General features: G+C 41.2%; 2 protein-coding genes across 2 annotated transcripts in view; both read left to right on the forward strand.

Annotated features, from left to right (window-relative positions):
• The window catches only part of rhbdl3 (rhomboid, veinlet-like 3 (Drosophila)), a 368,344-nt gene that overhangs the window by 260,401 nt on the left and 91,097 nt on the right, over nucleotides 1–16,846 (forward strand). The window lies entirely within an intron of this gene.
• Nucleotides 4,103–16,846, forward strand: part of crlf3 (cytokine receptor-like factor 3) — a 44,886-nt gene continuing 32,142 nt past the window's right edge. Inside the window, exon 1 of the mRNA XM_048610829.1 lies at nucleotides 4,103–4,189. Coding sequence (XP_048466786.1) covers nucleotides 4,103–4,189 — 87 coding nt within the window. The remainder of the gene's footprint in view (nucleotides 4,190–16,846) is intronic.

The following is a 16,846-nucleotide window of genomic DNA, read 5'->3' on the forward strand; positions in this document are numbered from 1 at the left end:
CTTCTCTAGTAGGTACATCCACATACTGAATCAGAAAATTTACTTGTACACACTTAACAGATTCCTCTCCATTCAAGCCCTTAGCACTATGGCAGTCCCAATTAAGAAAGTATGGGCAGAGAAAGGGAGATTGGAGGTGAGAGGGGGTCACGCTATTTATAGCCACAAATTAACCTACAGCAATGATGACAATTGTAATTGTCAACAGTCAGTCTGCTGATAACCTGTTTGGGTTTCACGAGCAATTTGCAATATTAGACACAAGATTGTCTGATCAAACACCCTCCCATTTAGGTAGGTATTGCACTTCCTTTGGGAATCCTTTCTCTATATGAGAATTAACTTTTGTGACAGTTAACTGGCAAGCTTTGTTTATACTTTAATCCAACGCATTGACTTGCCAATGCCTTCGTCAAGGTATTGCATTGTCAGTTGCTGTCTAACTGATGTAGAGGCATTGCCATGGGGAGAACCAATCATGATAGTTCACAACCAATTGGCGCTCTCTTATACAGTATGCGTTTTCCCTTTTCTTTGGTATTCTTGTGAATATTCTGATGAGTACACGACAAAAAGCTTCAGCATAATGTGGAAAATGACACAACAAAGAGCAAAAGAAACGAGAATAATACAGCACAGGAACAGGTCCTTCGGCCCTCCAAGCATGCGCTGACATACTTTGCCCTTCCATACAAAACTGTTTTCACTTACAGGATCTGTATCCCTCTATTCCCTCCCTAATCATGTATTTGTCCAGGTGAATGCTGCTATTGTCTGCTTCTGCAACCACCACCTCTGGCAACATGTTCCAGGCACTCACCACTCTCTTTGTGTGCAAAATTTGCCTTGTACATCTCTTGACCTCCAACACTGTACTTTGAGCCTGTGCCCCCTAGTAATTGACCCATCCACCCTGGGGAAAAAACCTCATACTTTCCATTCCATCCATGCCACTTACAATCTTCTGTCGGTTGTTTCCACCACCACCACCACCACCCCCCCGCCCCCAAACTGTCTCTGTCTCACTCACACACCTCCTGCATGCCAGTGAAAACTAACCCATTCTGTCCGACCGTGCTTCATGGCTAAAGTCCCCAGTACAAGGCAACATCCTGGTAAACCTCTTTCTGTATCCTCTCCAAAGCATCCACATCCTTCTGGTAGTGTGGTGACCAGAACTGTACGCAATATTCCAAGTGTGGCCTAACTAAAATTCTATAAAGCTGCAGCATAATGTATCTATCCGTATACTTGATGCCTCTTCCAATGACAGCAAGCATGCAATAGGCCTTTTTTAGTATCTTATCTACCTGCACTGCCACCTTTCAGTGATCTGTGGACCTGTACACCCAGATCCCTCTGCATATCAATTCTTCAAAGGGTTTTGCCATTCACTGTTTCATTTCCACCTGTACTTGACCTTCCAAAATGCATCATTTCACATTTGTCTGGATTAAACTCCATCTGCCATTTTTCTGCCCATGCCTCCAACTGATCTATATCCTATGTATCTTCTGACAATCCTCGTCACTATCCACAACTCCACTAACCTTTGTATAGTCTGCATACTTACTAATTAGATCAGCCACATTTCCTTCCAAATTATTTATAGTCATAATGAACAGTAGAGGTCCCAACACTGACCTCTTTGGAACACCACTAATCACAGCCCTCCATTCCAAGAAGTATCCTTCCACTGCTACCCTCTGTCTCCTATAACTAAGCCAGTTCTGTATCCATCTTGCTAGCTTATCCGCGATACCATGTGACTTCATCTTTTGTACCAGTCTGCCATGACGGACCTTGTCAAAGGCTTTACTGATATCCATGTAGACAACATCAACCACTTTTCCCTCATCAATCATGTTCGTCACCACCTCTAAACTCGATCAAGTTAATGAGGCATGACCTTCCCCCGCACAAGACCATGCTGTCTATCGTTAAGAAGTCCATTCACTTCTAAATGCGTATAGATCTTGTCCCTAAGAATCTTTTCCAATAATTTCCCTACTGCCATCGTGAGGCTCACAGACCTGTAATTTCCAGCATTATCCCAGCTACGCTTCTTAAACAGTTGGCTATTCTCCAGTCCTCTGGGACCTCACCTGTGGCCAAACAGGATAGAAAGATGTCTTGTCAATGCTCCAGCAATTTGTTCTCTTGCCTCCCTCAATATTCTGGGATAGATGCCATCAGGACCGGGGGACTTATCGACCTGAATACTGTTTAAGACGCATAACACTTCTTCCTTTTTAATAGCAACTCTGCTTAGAAATTCAACACTCCCTTTCCTGAGATTATCCTTCACCAATTCCTTCTCTTTGAATACCAATGCAAAGTATTCATTTAGGACCTCAAGCTCCTTTGCCCTCGAGTGGGCCAACCCTTTCTGTGGCTACCCTCTTGCTTTTGTGTGTGTGTGTGAACCTGGGGATTCTCTTTAATTCTATTTGCTGATGACTTTTCATGACCCCCCCCCCCCCCCCCCTTTTAGCCCTTCTAATTCCTTATTTAAGTTCTTTCCTACTTTCCTTATATACTTCAAGGGCTTTGTCAGTTCCTTTATAGATATACTTTTCCTTTTTAACCAGGGTCATAACATCCTTGGTCATCCTAGGTTCAATTAACTTGCCATACCTATCCTTCATTCTCGCAGGAACATGCCACTCTTGAACGCTTATCAACTGCCGTTTGAAATACTCCCACATGTGCAATGGATTTAGCCTCAAACAGCCGTCTCCAATCAAAATTCTCCAGTTCCTGCCTAATGTTGTTGTTCCCCCAATTTAACACCTTTGCCTGAGGACTGCTGTTATCCCTATACATGAATATTTTAAAACTCACGGTATTGTGGTCACACTTAAAACTCAGTTTCATGATCACTGTAGCTTTGTACTGCCTATCTTGTCTCATCATACATTACAAAACAACAGAATAGATCTGGTAATGTATTGTTGCTCTATTTTTTGGGAAGCAAGACACTCATACGAAGCGCAGTTTAGACAGCTCAGCGGGCCTGGCAGCATCTGTGAAGAAAAATCAGTTAACGTTTCGGGTCCAGTGACCCTTCCTCGGAGGAAGTTCTTTCAGTTATTATATAGTTTACACAGCTGCTGGTTCTCAAGCAGTTGGAGTGCAGTTTGCAGACAAGCTGGAGCCAAGTCTGTGGAGATTCTGCTGGCAAGAAATACCTGATTAGTCTGTGGACTAGTGATTAATTATCAGTGAGGTGGGAGAAGCGGTTAGGTGGGAGAGAAGATGGACAGATCAATGAGGCGGGGATGAGAGGGGGCGGTTGGTCTTGGGATGAGGTTGGGGGTGGGGAGATTTTGAAGCTAGTAAAGTCCTCATTGAGACAATTGGGTTGTAAGCTTCCAAGGCGGAATATGAGGTGCTGTTCCTCCAGTTTCCGGGTGGCATCGTTGTTATACTGGAGGAGGCCCAGGTGGTGGGAGGGGGAGTTGAAGTGGTTCGCGACTGCGAGGTGTTGTTTGTTGCAAACTGAGCGTGGGTGCTCTACAAAGCCTTGGAAGCCTACAACCCAGTGGTCTCAATGTGGACTTTACTAGCTTCAAAATCTCCCCAACCCCGACCTCATCCCAAGACCAGCAACCACCCCCTCCCCCATCCCCACCTCCCTGACCTGTCTGCCTTCTCTCCCACCTATCCACTCCTCCCACCTCACTGACCAATCCCCACCACTACCTACCTGCTATCACCGTGCCCCCCTTTCTATTTATTTCAGTGCCCCCTTCCCCCTCCCCCATTTCTGAAGAAGGGTCCTGACCCGAAACATCAGCTTTCCTGCTCCTCTAATGCTGCCTGGCCTGCTGTGTTCCTCCAGCTCCACACTGTTATCTCAGACTCCAGCATTGGCAGTTCTTACCATCTCTGACATTATATTAATACTCGAATAGAATACAGTAGTCTCGACACTGAACTCTTGGCCTTCAGAACTAGATGGTGTACACTTTGCAACTTGCCCAACGCTTTTACCTTTTCACTTAGCTTCATACCACCTTTATGCACTTAGGCACACTAGCATTGCCACTTCGCTTGCAAGCCATCACAATGTCACAAAGGGCAGAAGGGCGAGAGCGAGATGCACATGACCAGTTTCAATGAGACAAAGCAAGAGGGAGATGCCGAGAGTATCAATGGTGGGTTGGGCAAGGGGGTACACGAGCAGGTACCCACATTTACTTCGTTTCTGCACGTTTCCCATGAGGTGATATGAATGCCTGTTGCAGGCCACTTAATTAATTTTGAATTGCCGCAAAAGTGGTTGCGGATGTGCAGTTTTTGCCGGCGGGTGTTGATTTATTGGTTACTTCTTTTTTGCGTGGATAAGTGAGTCCGTGAAAACTGATTTTGCGGATACAGAAGAATAACTACTGAAATGGTTGAATGAGGAAGTTGAGAGGAGGCTCATGTATGTCAAACGCTAGCATATGCCTATAGGATTGATATGGCCTAATTCTGTGTAGAGTTACTGCACTCTTAGGTAGCTAATGTATGCCTATTATTTTTGATACAATTTTCATTTTCACATTCAATATTGAATAGTGTCCTTTCTTTTAGTTATGAACCATCTCAAGGAAGTGGTTGTGTGGTTTAGAACTCTTTAACAGTGTGTCATATACTATTTGCCAATTTTTTTCAAAAGTTTTTTTCAATATGAAAACTGGTTCGTCTGCAACAGACGGAAACTTGCAGAAACCACAGTTATTATCTATCTTTTTGTTGAACTTGCACTTCTTCATTTAGCTACTCTATGTAGCATGCATGAATTGTGAAGTCCCTGCTGCTCTTGGTGTGCAAGGATTTGTATTTCCTTTATTTCCTTGCTGTCACTCCTGCCAAAAATTCAGAACAGGGTTTCATTGCAAGTGATAAACCACGTTGTTTAGACCAGTGTGCTTGAAACCTCATTCCTTGATCTCAGTGGACTTCAGATCCTCCTTGTTTCACATTTTTGTCTTTTTTTTTAAATCACTTCAGTTCCACATTATTTCCATTTTGTTTTCTTTTGATTTGTTATCACATGTATTGCAATACAGTGAAAAGTATTATTTTGCATGCTAACCAGACCCATCATACCTTAAATAAGTGCATAAGGGTAATAGAACAGAGTGCATAATATAGTGTTACAGCTACAGAGAAGGTGCAGGGAAAGATCAACTCGCATATATCAGAGGTCAATTCATAAGCCTGATAAAAGCGGGGAAGAAGCTCTTCTTGAATCTGTTGGTATGCATTTTCAAACTTTTGTATATTGTGCTCGTTGGAAGAAGGTGGAAGAGAGTATAACTGGGGTGGGAAAGGTCTTTGATTATGCTGCTTGGCCTGCTGTGTTCATCCAGCTCTGCACCTTGTTGTCTCAGATTCTCCAGCATCTGCAGTTCCTACTATCTTTGATTATGTTGGCTACTTCCCCTAGGCAGTGGGAAGTGTAGATGGAGTCAGTGAAAGGACGGCTGCTTTTTGTGATGGAATGGGCTATGTTTACAACTTTCTAATTTCTTGCAGTCTTGGGCAGAGCAGTTGCCATATTAAGCTGTGATGCATCCGAATAGGATGCTTTCTATCGTGCATCTTTTAAAAATTGGTAAGAGTTATTGTGGACATGCTGAATTTCCTCAGCCTTCTGAAGAAGTAGAGGTGTTGGTGCGCTTTCTTAACTGTAGCATTGACATGAATGGACGAGGATAGATCATTGATGATATTTGCTTCTAGGAATTATGAAGCTCTTGACCACCTCCACCTCAGCACAATTCCAGACCCCTATTAATTAACTCCTCATTAGGAGTGCAGATTGCTGAGGGCAATATTTCAAAGTCTTTAAATGAATTCTGGAGCCATGTCCAGATGGCTGTTTCTATTTGTAAGTATCAATGAGCCATTTGATCCTGGAAGGTGTTACAGTTAACTTGGAAAGAACGGAGGCTGGAATCATAGGAACAGGAGTAGGCCATCAGCTTGTTCTACCACTGTAAATCATGGCTGATCATCTATCCCAATACTGTATTCTTGCATTATCCCCATATCCTTTGACATTAGTAACAGAAATCTGCCAACCCTGTCTTGAGCTTCCACAGCCCTCTGGGATACAGAATCATTACCCCGAGTGAAGAATTTCCTTCTCGTCTTAGTCCTGAGACTGTATCCACTGGTTCTAAAACTTGCATCTATGGGATGCATTCTTTCTCTCAATTTCTTTAAGAATTTACGCATCTTTGAGATCACCTCTTACTTTTCTAAACTCCAGAGAGAACCAGCCCAGTTTTTTTCAATCCCTTCTCATAGGACAATCCCACCATTACAAAATCAGTCTGGTGAACCTCCACTGCATTCCCTGCACAAGAGGTATGTCCTCCAGGTAAGGGGACCAGAACTGCTTATAATACTCCAGATATAGTCTGACCAGTGTTTGGTATGATTTAACCAAAACATCTTCAGTATTCAAAACCCCTTGCATAAAGGCAACATCCGAATTGCTTGTTGCCCTTCCATGCTAATTTTCAGTTATTTATGAGCAAGGAAGTTAGATTCGTTTGGATATCAACACTTTCCAGTTTCTTAGCATTTTAAAAACTAATCTGCACTATTGTTGCTTCTACTAAAGTGGATAACCTTACATTTCACTACATTATGCTATATTCTCACGTCCACTCAACATCTCTAAATCCTGGTGACAACCTGCCACCCTGAGAATGACCCATTTATCTCTCTTCTCTGCTTTGTCCGTTCACTAATCCTCAATCCACGCTAATATATTGCCCCTAATCCCAGGCACTTTGATTTTGTTTGCTAACCTCCTGTGGGGGACTTTATCAAAAAAACTTGTGACAATTCAAATACACCGTTAGTTCTGCTTATCAAATCTGCTAGCAATATGCTCAAAAAGTTCAAGCAAGTTTGTCCAAGAAGATTCCTCTTTCATCCATATTGACTCTGTCCAATAAGGCATTATTTTCTAAATATCTAGTAATCCCACCCTGTATAATAGGTTCTAATATCTTCCAGATTAACGTAGATCTGTAGTTCCCTGTTTTCTCTCTCTCCTGTCTTTCTTAAACTGTGGGGTTATATCTGCAATTTTCCAATCTGCAGGAACCATTGCAAAATTAGTAGAATTTTTGTAAGAAGATCACCTACACATCCACTATCTTTGCAGCATTCTCTTTTGATACTTTAGTCTGAAAAGTATTAAGTCTTGGGGGTTTTTAATCTCAGTCCAGTTAACTTCTCCAATGCTGCTGTTATACTAAAACTAATTTCTTTTGGTTTCACTTCCTCAATGGATCCCTAGGTCTGGATTATTTCAGGGAGCCTTCTTGTGTTTTTTCTGAATCTTGACTGATTAATTAACCTTCGCTCACCACAGACACTATAAATGTGCTTATTTTTGCTAAGTTAGCAGAAGAGTGACTCAAACTCTTGTTGGTCTGTGTGGTTTAGTATTGCATCTCAATGGATAATGCATTTACTATGGGAGAGTTGATAAATTCCTTCTAGCTTTTCAAGAAAGTGAAGAGTGTTGTCCATTAAGCACGCTGTTGTTTCACAAATGTGCTACAACTTTGAGGAAAATCATGTTTGACCCAAATGCTGTTTATGTTGATCAGCTTTGAAACAAATCTGCCTTCATTTTGGAGCAGGATAAACAGGTGGGTTGATACTTGTCAAGTTACTGAACCACATTCAGGATTCATTACTCTGCTGATGTAGCTAACTCGAGCACAGCAGTTTTTTTTTATTCTTTCATTGAGTGTGTTGCTAGGCCAACATTTATTGCTTGCTGTCTCTTTAATTTTGGTCATTCGTTTCCCTTGCTGAATATTTTCTCTGGATTCCACTAACTGAGTAACCAAGATGTTTAAACTGGGAGCTAACCCAGTGGTCATTATCAACACTATTTTAAAATAAACTCAATATTATCCACTAGATGGAGAGACTAAAACTGGATATGGTATTCTATTTGGAAGAGGGCTCTTATGTGCAGCGATGTGTCCCACTTGCTTCAGAACTGTCTCATGACATGTCTGAACAGGTTGATTGAAATAACTATTCTAATTAAAAGAGGGCTGCTGTGGTGCACAGGTAGTGTACCTATCTCTGAGCTAGAGGCTTCCGCCTACTCTAGAGGTGTATCATGAAATTCCTGAACAGGTTGATTTTAAAACCAGAATAAGTTAAGGCTGAGGATACGTAAGTGGAACATATTTGTTATGTGATTGCTTGTGGTGCAGTGACAGCATCTGTACTTGGCCTGTAGGTCTGGATTCATTTCCCACCTACTACAATAGATTGTCACAACAATATTCCAAACAGTTTGATTAAAGATACTTAATCTAATTGAAGGAGGGCTCTTCTGGCACAGTAGTACTGAACCTACCTCTGAGCTAGGAAGTCGAGGTTCTCCAGAGGTGTGTCATGATATCTGTCAATCGTTTGATTAGACAATATATTTTTGAATTAGAGGAGGGGTCTTGTGGTGCAGTGGTTATATCCCTACCTCTGAGCTAACAGGCTTGGGTTTGAGTCTGACCTCCTTCAGAGGTGTCATAACGTCTCTCAATAGGTTGATTAGAAAATATCTTCCAACCTCTGAGCTGGAAGGCCGGTGTTTGAGCCCCATCTGCTCTAGAGATGTCATAATATCCACGAACTGGTTGATTTTTAAAAAGTGTCTCTTCTAATTGAGACCTAAACAAGGTCTTGTAAAAGGATAAAGCATCACCATCTGTGTTATAGTGAATTGGTCTGGAAGTACAAACTCCTTCTCACTATTGTTTTCCCTGTTTGGAGAAGAACAGAACCTCTTTGGAACATCTGTAGATGAAAGCAGGTGCTATATAAACATAGAGGCAAATCATGTAGTTGTAACCTTACAGAATGTACTGATACAGATATTTGTTCAGTGATTTATTTATCCTGATTGGTTTAAAACTGTGGCTTGTTGATTTTGTGGGTGACTTTAGGCCCACAAGTCATGAACCATGTTGTCTATTTTACACTTGTGTTTCTTACTTACTGTTTTGTTCTCCTAGCTATACTTTTATGTTGTTTCATCAGGACCAGTTCCTATAGAATGCTATGAAATGTTAATGAGTGGAGTGACATAGAGTCGTAGAGATGTACGCACAAAACAGACCCTTCAGTCCAATTTGTCCATGCTGACCTGATATCTTAAACTGATCTAGTCCCATTTAAACGCTTTCTATTCATGTACCCATCCAGATGCCTTTTAAATGCTGTTAACTGCCTTCACCATCTCTAGCAGCTCATTCCATGCATGCACCATTCTCTGCATGGAAAAAGTTGCCCCTTAGATCCCTTTTTAAATCTTTCCCCTCTCATCTTAAACCTATTCCCTCGAGGACTCCCCTACCCTGGGAAGAAGATCTTGGCTATTCACCCTATTCATGTTCTTCATGCTGTTATAAAGCTCCAAAAGATCACTCCACTCCTCGGCCTCTGATGCCCCGGGGAGAAAACCCAGCCTATTCAGCCTCTCCCTATAACTCAAACCCTCCAGCATCGATAACATCTTGTAATTCTTTCCTGCATCCTGTCAAGTTTAACAACATCCTTCCTAAAGAAGGGCAACCAGAATTGTATGCAGTGTTCTAAAAGTGGCCTAACCAATGTCCAGTACAGCCACAACATGACCTCCCAACTCCTATACTCAATGCACTGACCAATAAAGGCAAGTGTGCAAAACGCCACCTTCACTTCCCATGTGTGCCTGCAACTCCACTTTCAAGGAACTATGAACCTGCATCCCAAGTTCTCTTTGTTGGCAAACCTCCCCAGCAGATTACCATTAAGTGTATAAGTCCTCCCCTAATTTGCCATACCGAAACGCAGCACCTCAGTTATCTAAATTAAACTCCTCACCCATTTACCCATCTGAACAAGATCCATTGTACTTTGAGATAGATTTCTTCACTGTCAATTACACAGCAATTTTGGTGTAATCTGCAAATTTAATATCTGATGAAAGGCCATCATTTGGGATTAGATGACCATTTAACTGAACGTATTTCCCATAATAATTGATCAATTAGCCAGTGTGCCAAGACTAAGTAAAAATGGACACACAGCTGATAGCAGAAGTGTCACAACTTCCGTTGCACCTGGGCATGATGTGGCACCGTAATAGGAGTCTGACTGGCTTTTGAATTCTTAAGTTTAGCTGAATTCAGCTTAGCATCTACATCAAATCTGGTAAAGTTGAGACAGCTGCTGCTGTTACTGAGCTGTGACATCCAGAAAATCTCTCAGCACGGTAACAATTAGTGCTGGACGGTCATCCTGATTTGCATATTCATATTTGATTTCAGCTTTAATGTTGAAATTATGAGGTGGCTCATGCAGCCTCATGAAGTTAGCTTTCAATCAAATTTGTAACTCCCTTCTCATCCTTTCACTTCTGTTTCATGTTTTTGAAATTTTGCTCACTTTTCATTCCTTTCTTCAAAGTTTCTTTTAAAATACAGTTGGATTCAGCATTCTACTTTTTCAAGCAACACAGTTTTCCAAAGCTCAGTGCTCATATCCTACACCATCATCCCTTGGCTCAAGTTACATTTCCTCTTGTATCACTCAACTGTATCCAGTTCTCATTCTGCTCTGCTTTTCAAATGCACTTTTCTGTTTTGCTTATTATCTGCAGTTCAAATACTGGAGAGTCCTTTATAAAATTGCTTGGCCCATCCCATTTTTGAACACTTAATACTGGTTTTAAAAACTGAACAATAGGATAGGTCATGCTCCTTCCTCCACTGGCATCTGGATGACATTTAAACTAGTACTAATAGATCATTTGCATGTTTTACGCCTTTTCTTGCCATCGTCCCTTCTCTGAATCAACAACCGCTCCCATTTTGTAAATTAGCTTTGGCTTGAAAGATGCTGTTAACTGTCACTGTGAGCAAAGGGAGGTTTATGGTTTTAATGTATTATGCTTGAAGCTGATACTGGGTTTAAGAAGTCAACTGTATGGGTGTTTGTATCTCTGCATCAAAATGATCCACTTGCCATTGCTAATGATTCATACAAATTGTGCACAGAAATTTTGTCTCAAATTTTGGATCTGCGTAAAATGTGCTTTATTTAAAAAGTAGCTTGTTTGGAAACAATTTGTGTTTAATCTGTGGTATCATTACATATTTTACTAGAAATGAAGATTTCCACACCAATACATAAAAAGAATAGTCAAAATTTCAAGGATTAAATATTTGTCAGTTTCCAAAGGCAGAAACAAGGTTGTAAATGATGCTATATAAATCTGTGTGTTTATTATTGATGTGGTTCCAGAGCATTCCCAGAGCACAAGTGGGTTATTGCCGGAGAGTTTTTTTATTCATTCACTGGATAAGGGCGTCACTGGCCCAGGCCAGCCTTTATTGCCCAGATGGCCGTTAAGAGCCAACCGTATTGCTGTGGGTCTGGAATCACGTGTAGGGCAGACCAGGTAAAGATGGTAGTTTCCTTCCCTAAAGGATATAGTGAACCAAATGGATGATTAGGCTTGATTGCTCTCCACTGTTGTAACTAAACGCTCAAAGATTATGTCTAGATCATATAACATTAGCTGCTGTGCCTCTGTTTTGGTTCTAGGTTGGAAAGAACAGTTGGTAGGAATGATTCATTCTGTTTTCTCTGATAGGCAGCTAACGTCTGATTACAGACCACAATGAATTCCACAGTGTCTTGGTAATATTTGTGCCAATTTTTCTGAATTCTAGGAATGCTCTGGAGCCACATTAATAATAGAGAAAGACTTGATGCCTTTTAGGACATCCGAAACCCCCAACCCCTCCCTGCCCATCCAGGACTCTTTACAACCAATGTGTTTGAAGTGTAGTCATTGTTTATAATACCAGAAATGTGGCAGCCAATTTTCTCACGGCAAGCTTCCATGAACCACAATAGTGGTAGCTGTTTTAGTGTGGTTGAGGGATTAAAATTCTCTTGGACACTGGGGAGCATGCCCCTGTTTTTCTTCAGCACAGTGCAATGGGATTTTTAAAATTCCCATCCAGGGTAGGTAAGCATGAGGAATTTTCTCTCCTATGAAAACATGGCTTAAATGTTGGTGTTTTTAAGTGTGAATGTTTTTCCAACTTGGAAAATTACTGAGAAATACAGGTGAAGTCCACTTTCACCAAATCCTCATGCGTTAGACAATTCTTAATCTTTACATTTATCAAGAAAGGCATTTTGGAAGAAGTAGCAAAAGTAAGTTGTATTTAACCTTGATGGTGGGATGGGCTCCATGTCATTCTTAGCAATAACCTGTATTTTGAGGCAGAAACTCTAATTATATCTATAGTGCATTACCTTATAATAAAATCTTTTAAAATTTCGCTTACATTTTGCTCGTGCTAAAAACTACCTACTAAGCTGGGATTTATGATATCTACTATGGTATGTGCTGTGTAGTATCTACTGTGGAAAAGAGAATTTGGCTTGCATTTTCCATTGTGGTATTGTGATATTTAAATATGGTGAAAGCTTATTGCTTTCAGTAAGTAAGGAAAATGGTTCTGAATATCCAGTCAGAGCATTTACAGTGAAAACTAAAGTTATACAGGATAAGAAAGCTCCAAGTTTTTGTACCTGATAGAAACATACAATACCAGACAAACTCAGCAGATCTGGCAGCGTCTGGGAGAGACAGTTACCTTTTCAAGTCTGGGTGACTCCTCTTTTCAATGGAAACCTGATACTTGCTGATTTGAGCTTAGTTGGGACATTTAGTCTTACAGACATTATGTTTGGGGGATGGGCAGAATCAGTTAGGATCCAATCACTTGGTGGCTATCCTGAGATTGCTGCTGGGAAATCAATATGTTTAACTTGGGTTAAAGACATCATCTGGCTCAGTTGTGATATTCTTCCCAATGACCTTAGTTCAAATGTATGAAGTCTATCCCAGCACATTGTGAGAAGTTAGGGAAGAAATTGCAGGGACCCTAGCAGAAATATTTGTATCATCTATAACCAGGAGTGACATGCTAGAAGACTGGAGGGTGGCTAATGTTGCCCTTTTTGTAAGAAAGTGTAAGGAGAAACCTGGGAACTATAGGCCTGTGAACCTGACATCAGTGGTGGGTAAGTGGTTGGGGTGATTCTGAAAGATAGGATTTACGTGCATTTGGAGAGATATGGACTGATTAGGGATAGTCTGCATGGTTTTGTGTGAGGGAAGTCATGTCTCTCAAACTTGATTGAGTTTTTTCAGGAAATAACCAAGAAAATTGAAAGCAGAACATAGACGTTGTTTATATGGACTTTAGTAAAGCCTTTGACAAGGTTCTTCATGATATACTAATAAGTCAAGTTAGATCACATGGGATTCAGGGTGAGTTTGCCAAATTGGTACAAAATTGGCTTGACAGTAGGAAACAGGGTGATGGTGGAGGATTGTTTCTTGACTGGAGGCCTGTGACCAACTGTGTTCCACAGGGATCGGTATTGGGTCCACTTTTGTCATTTATATAAACGATTTGGATGAGAATATAGGAGGCATTGTTAGTAAGTTTGCAGATGACACCAAAATTGGCTGTGTAGTGGACAGTGAAGATGATTGTTTCAGATTACAAATTGATCAATTGGATGGATCAATGAACTGAGGAGTGGCAGATGGAGTTTAATTTAGATAAATGCGAGGTATTGCATTTTGGTAAAACAAACGAGCAGGACTTAAAACTAATCTTCGGGCCCTGGGTAGTGTTGTAGAAGAGAGACTTAGGTGTTCAGGTACGTAATTCTTTGAAATTTGTATCACGTAGACAAGTTGATTTAAAAAGGCATTTAGCATGCTCACCTTCATTGCTGAGACCTTTGAGTATAGGAAACAGGAAGGACTGTAGATGCTGGAAGCTAGAGTCAATAAATGTGGAACTGGAAAAACACAGCAGGTCAGACAGCATCCGAGGAGCAGGGAAGTCAATGTTTCGGGCCGAAATCCTAAAGCCCTAATGAAGGGTTTCAGCCCGAAAAGTTGACTTCCCTGCTTCTCAAATGCTGTCTGATCTGTTGTGCTTTTCCAGCTCCACACCCTTTTGAGTATAGGAGTTGGGACATCATGTGGAGGTTGTATAGGACATTGAGGCCTAAATCTGGAATACTGTGTGCAGTTCTGGTTGCCCTGCTATAGGAAGGATATTATTAAATTGGAGAGGATTCAGAAAAGATTTACAAGGATGATGCCAGGATTTGAGTTACAAAAATAGGTTGGATAGGCTGGGACGTAGGAGGTTGAGGAGTGACCTTAGAAGTTTATAAAGTCATGAGGGGCATATGTAAGGTAAATAGTAAGTCCTTTTCCCTAGGGTGGAAGAGTTTGAAACTAGGTGTGTATTTTTTAGGTGAGAGGAGGACGTTTTAAAAAGGACATGAGGGGCAACTTTTTTACACAGTGCTTCATGTGTGGAATGAAGTGCCAGAGGAAGTGGTGGGTGCAGGTATAGTTGCAACGTTTAAAAGACATTTGGGATAAGTTCACGAATAGGAAAAGTTTGGAGAGATATGGGCCAAGCACATGCAAGTGGGGCTAGTTTCTTTTGGGATTATGGTCAGCGGGGACCAGTTGGACCAAATGGTTTGTTTCCATGCTGTATGGACATAATAGTCACTTGGCTGAAGAATTTTAAAAATTGGCATTTGGCTTTTCATTTACATCTGTTTTGTTCTCTCCTCCTTTGTGTTGTCTCCTTTAATGCCCTTCTCTAATATTGCACAATACTTTCATTTGGGTGAAGAGATTCCCTCAGCTGTCTGACTTCAAACTTACTGGTTTTGTGTGTAATTTATCTGTTGTTCTTAAGTGATATATCATCATTCTTTCTTTCTTCCCTAATCAGTCCTATCAAAACTGGTTCATTGCGCCACTGTCTGTATGTATTATTGTTCTGGATCTCTCTGTTACAGTGTACCTGGTCTACTATTCACTACAGCTGGTTATTGAAGTGATTATGCCATAGACTTATTCACTATAATCCACAGTTTTCTTCACTGTTACTCACAATTTTATCATTGTCCCATTAAAATGTTCAGATTCTTCTGGTTCTCTGCTCTTGTGTTAATTATTTACACTTATTCGATTTACTTGCCATCCAGCAATCTAAATTCACTTGAATCCTGTTCTAACATTGAAACTTTATTCAATCCAAGTCATTATACAGTTACCCTTGAAGGATCAGAAGGTCCAGGTTCAAATCCCACTTGCCCATGATGTGCCAAAGAGTCATAAAGCATGGAAATGGACCCTTTGGACCAACCAGCCCATGCCAAACATAATCCTAAAATAAACTAGTCCCACCTGCCTGCTGCTGGCCCATATCCCTCCAAACCTTTGCTACTCATGTACTTACCTAAGTGTCTTTAAAACGTTGTGACTGTGCCCACATTCACCACCACCTCAAGAAATTAATTCCACACATGAACCTTATGTCTTTTCTAAATCTCTGTCCTCTCACCCTAAAAACATGCCCCCTAGTTTTGAAATCCCCATCCTAGGAAAAGACACCTACCATTAGTCCTATCTATACCCCTCATGATTTTATAGACCTTTATAAGATCACCTTTCAACCTCCTATGCTTCAGTGATAAGAGTCCCAACCTATTAAGCCTTTCTTTATACTCAAACCTTCCATACATGGCAACATCCTGGTAAACAAAAACAGAAGTTGCTGGAAAAGCTCAGCAGGTCTGGCAGCATCTGTGAAGAGAAATCAGAGTTAACGTTTCGAGTCCAGTGTCCCTTCCTCAGAGATGATGGTAGCTAGGAAAATGTTGGTTTATATGCAGAAGATAGGGTGGGGGTAAGGAGTAAATGATTGGTGGGAAAAGAGCTCAAAGAGGGAGAAGAACAGTTGGACAAACAGGAGTGGACAGCCATCTGACTAAGAGGGTGAATAGCTGTTAATGGAGACTGTTAGCGGCTAACAATAGGTAGTGCGTAATGGCAGACTGTGAATAACAAGGCCTGGTATGTGGAGTAGGGGGCTAAGACAAGGAAGGGTTCGACCCTAAAACACCCTGGTAAATCTCTTCTGAAGCCGCTCTAGCTTAATAATATCCTTTCTGTAACAGGGCGACCATAACTGGACACACTATTCTAGAAGAGGCCTCACCAACGTTCTGTACAACCTGAACATGACGTCCTAATTCCTACACTCAAAAGATCTGAGCAATGAAGGCAAGCACGCAAAGAATTCTATACCTGAACCCCTAGGTGTCTCTACAACACTACCCAAGGCCTGACCATTAACTGTAAAGGTCCTACCCCTGTTTGTTGTACCAAAATGCAATACCTCACATTTATCCAAATTAAACTCCATCTGCCATGTTTCAGCCTGTTGACACGTTTGATAAGGATTCCTTTGTAATCTTAGAAAACCTTCTTCACTCTCTACGATGCCACCAATTTTGGTGTCGTATACAAACTTACTAACCCTGCCTCCTATATTCTTATCCAAATCATTTATATAAAATGATGATATAAAAAAGAGGACCCAGAACCCAATTCCTTTGTAACTCCGCTGGTGACAGGCCTCCAGTTCGAAAAGCAACCTTCTACCACCATTCTCTGTTTCCTGCCGTTAAGCTAATTACGTATCCTATTGGCAAGCTCATCTTGAATCCCATGTGATCTAACATTACTAATTAGTCTACCATGCGGAACCTTGTCAAAGGCTTTACTGAAACCAAGTAAACAACATCATCTATAGATAACAAGGTGTAGAGCTGGATGAACACAGCAGGCCAAGCAGCATCAGAGGAGCAGGAAAGCTGACGTTTCGGGCCTAGGCCCTTCTTCAGAAAATCT

Source organism: Rhincodon typus, chromosome 23, assembly GCF_021869965.1.
Source record: "Rhincodon typus isolate 14 chromosome 23, sRhiTyp1.1, whole genome shotgun sequence".
NCBI classification, from domain to species: Eukaryota; Metazoa; Chordata; class Chondrichthyes; order Orectolobiformes; family Rhincodontidae; genus Rhincodon; species Rhincodon typus.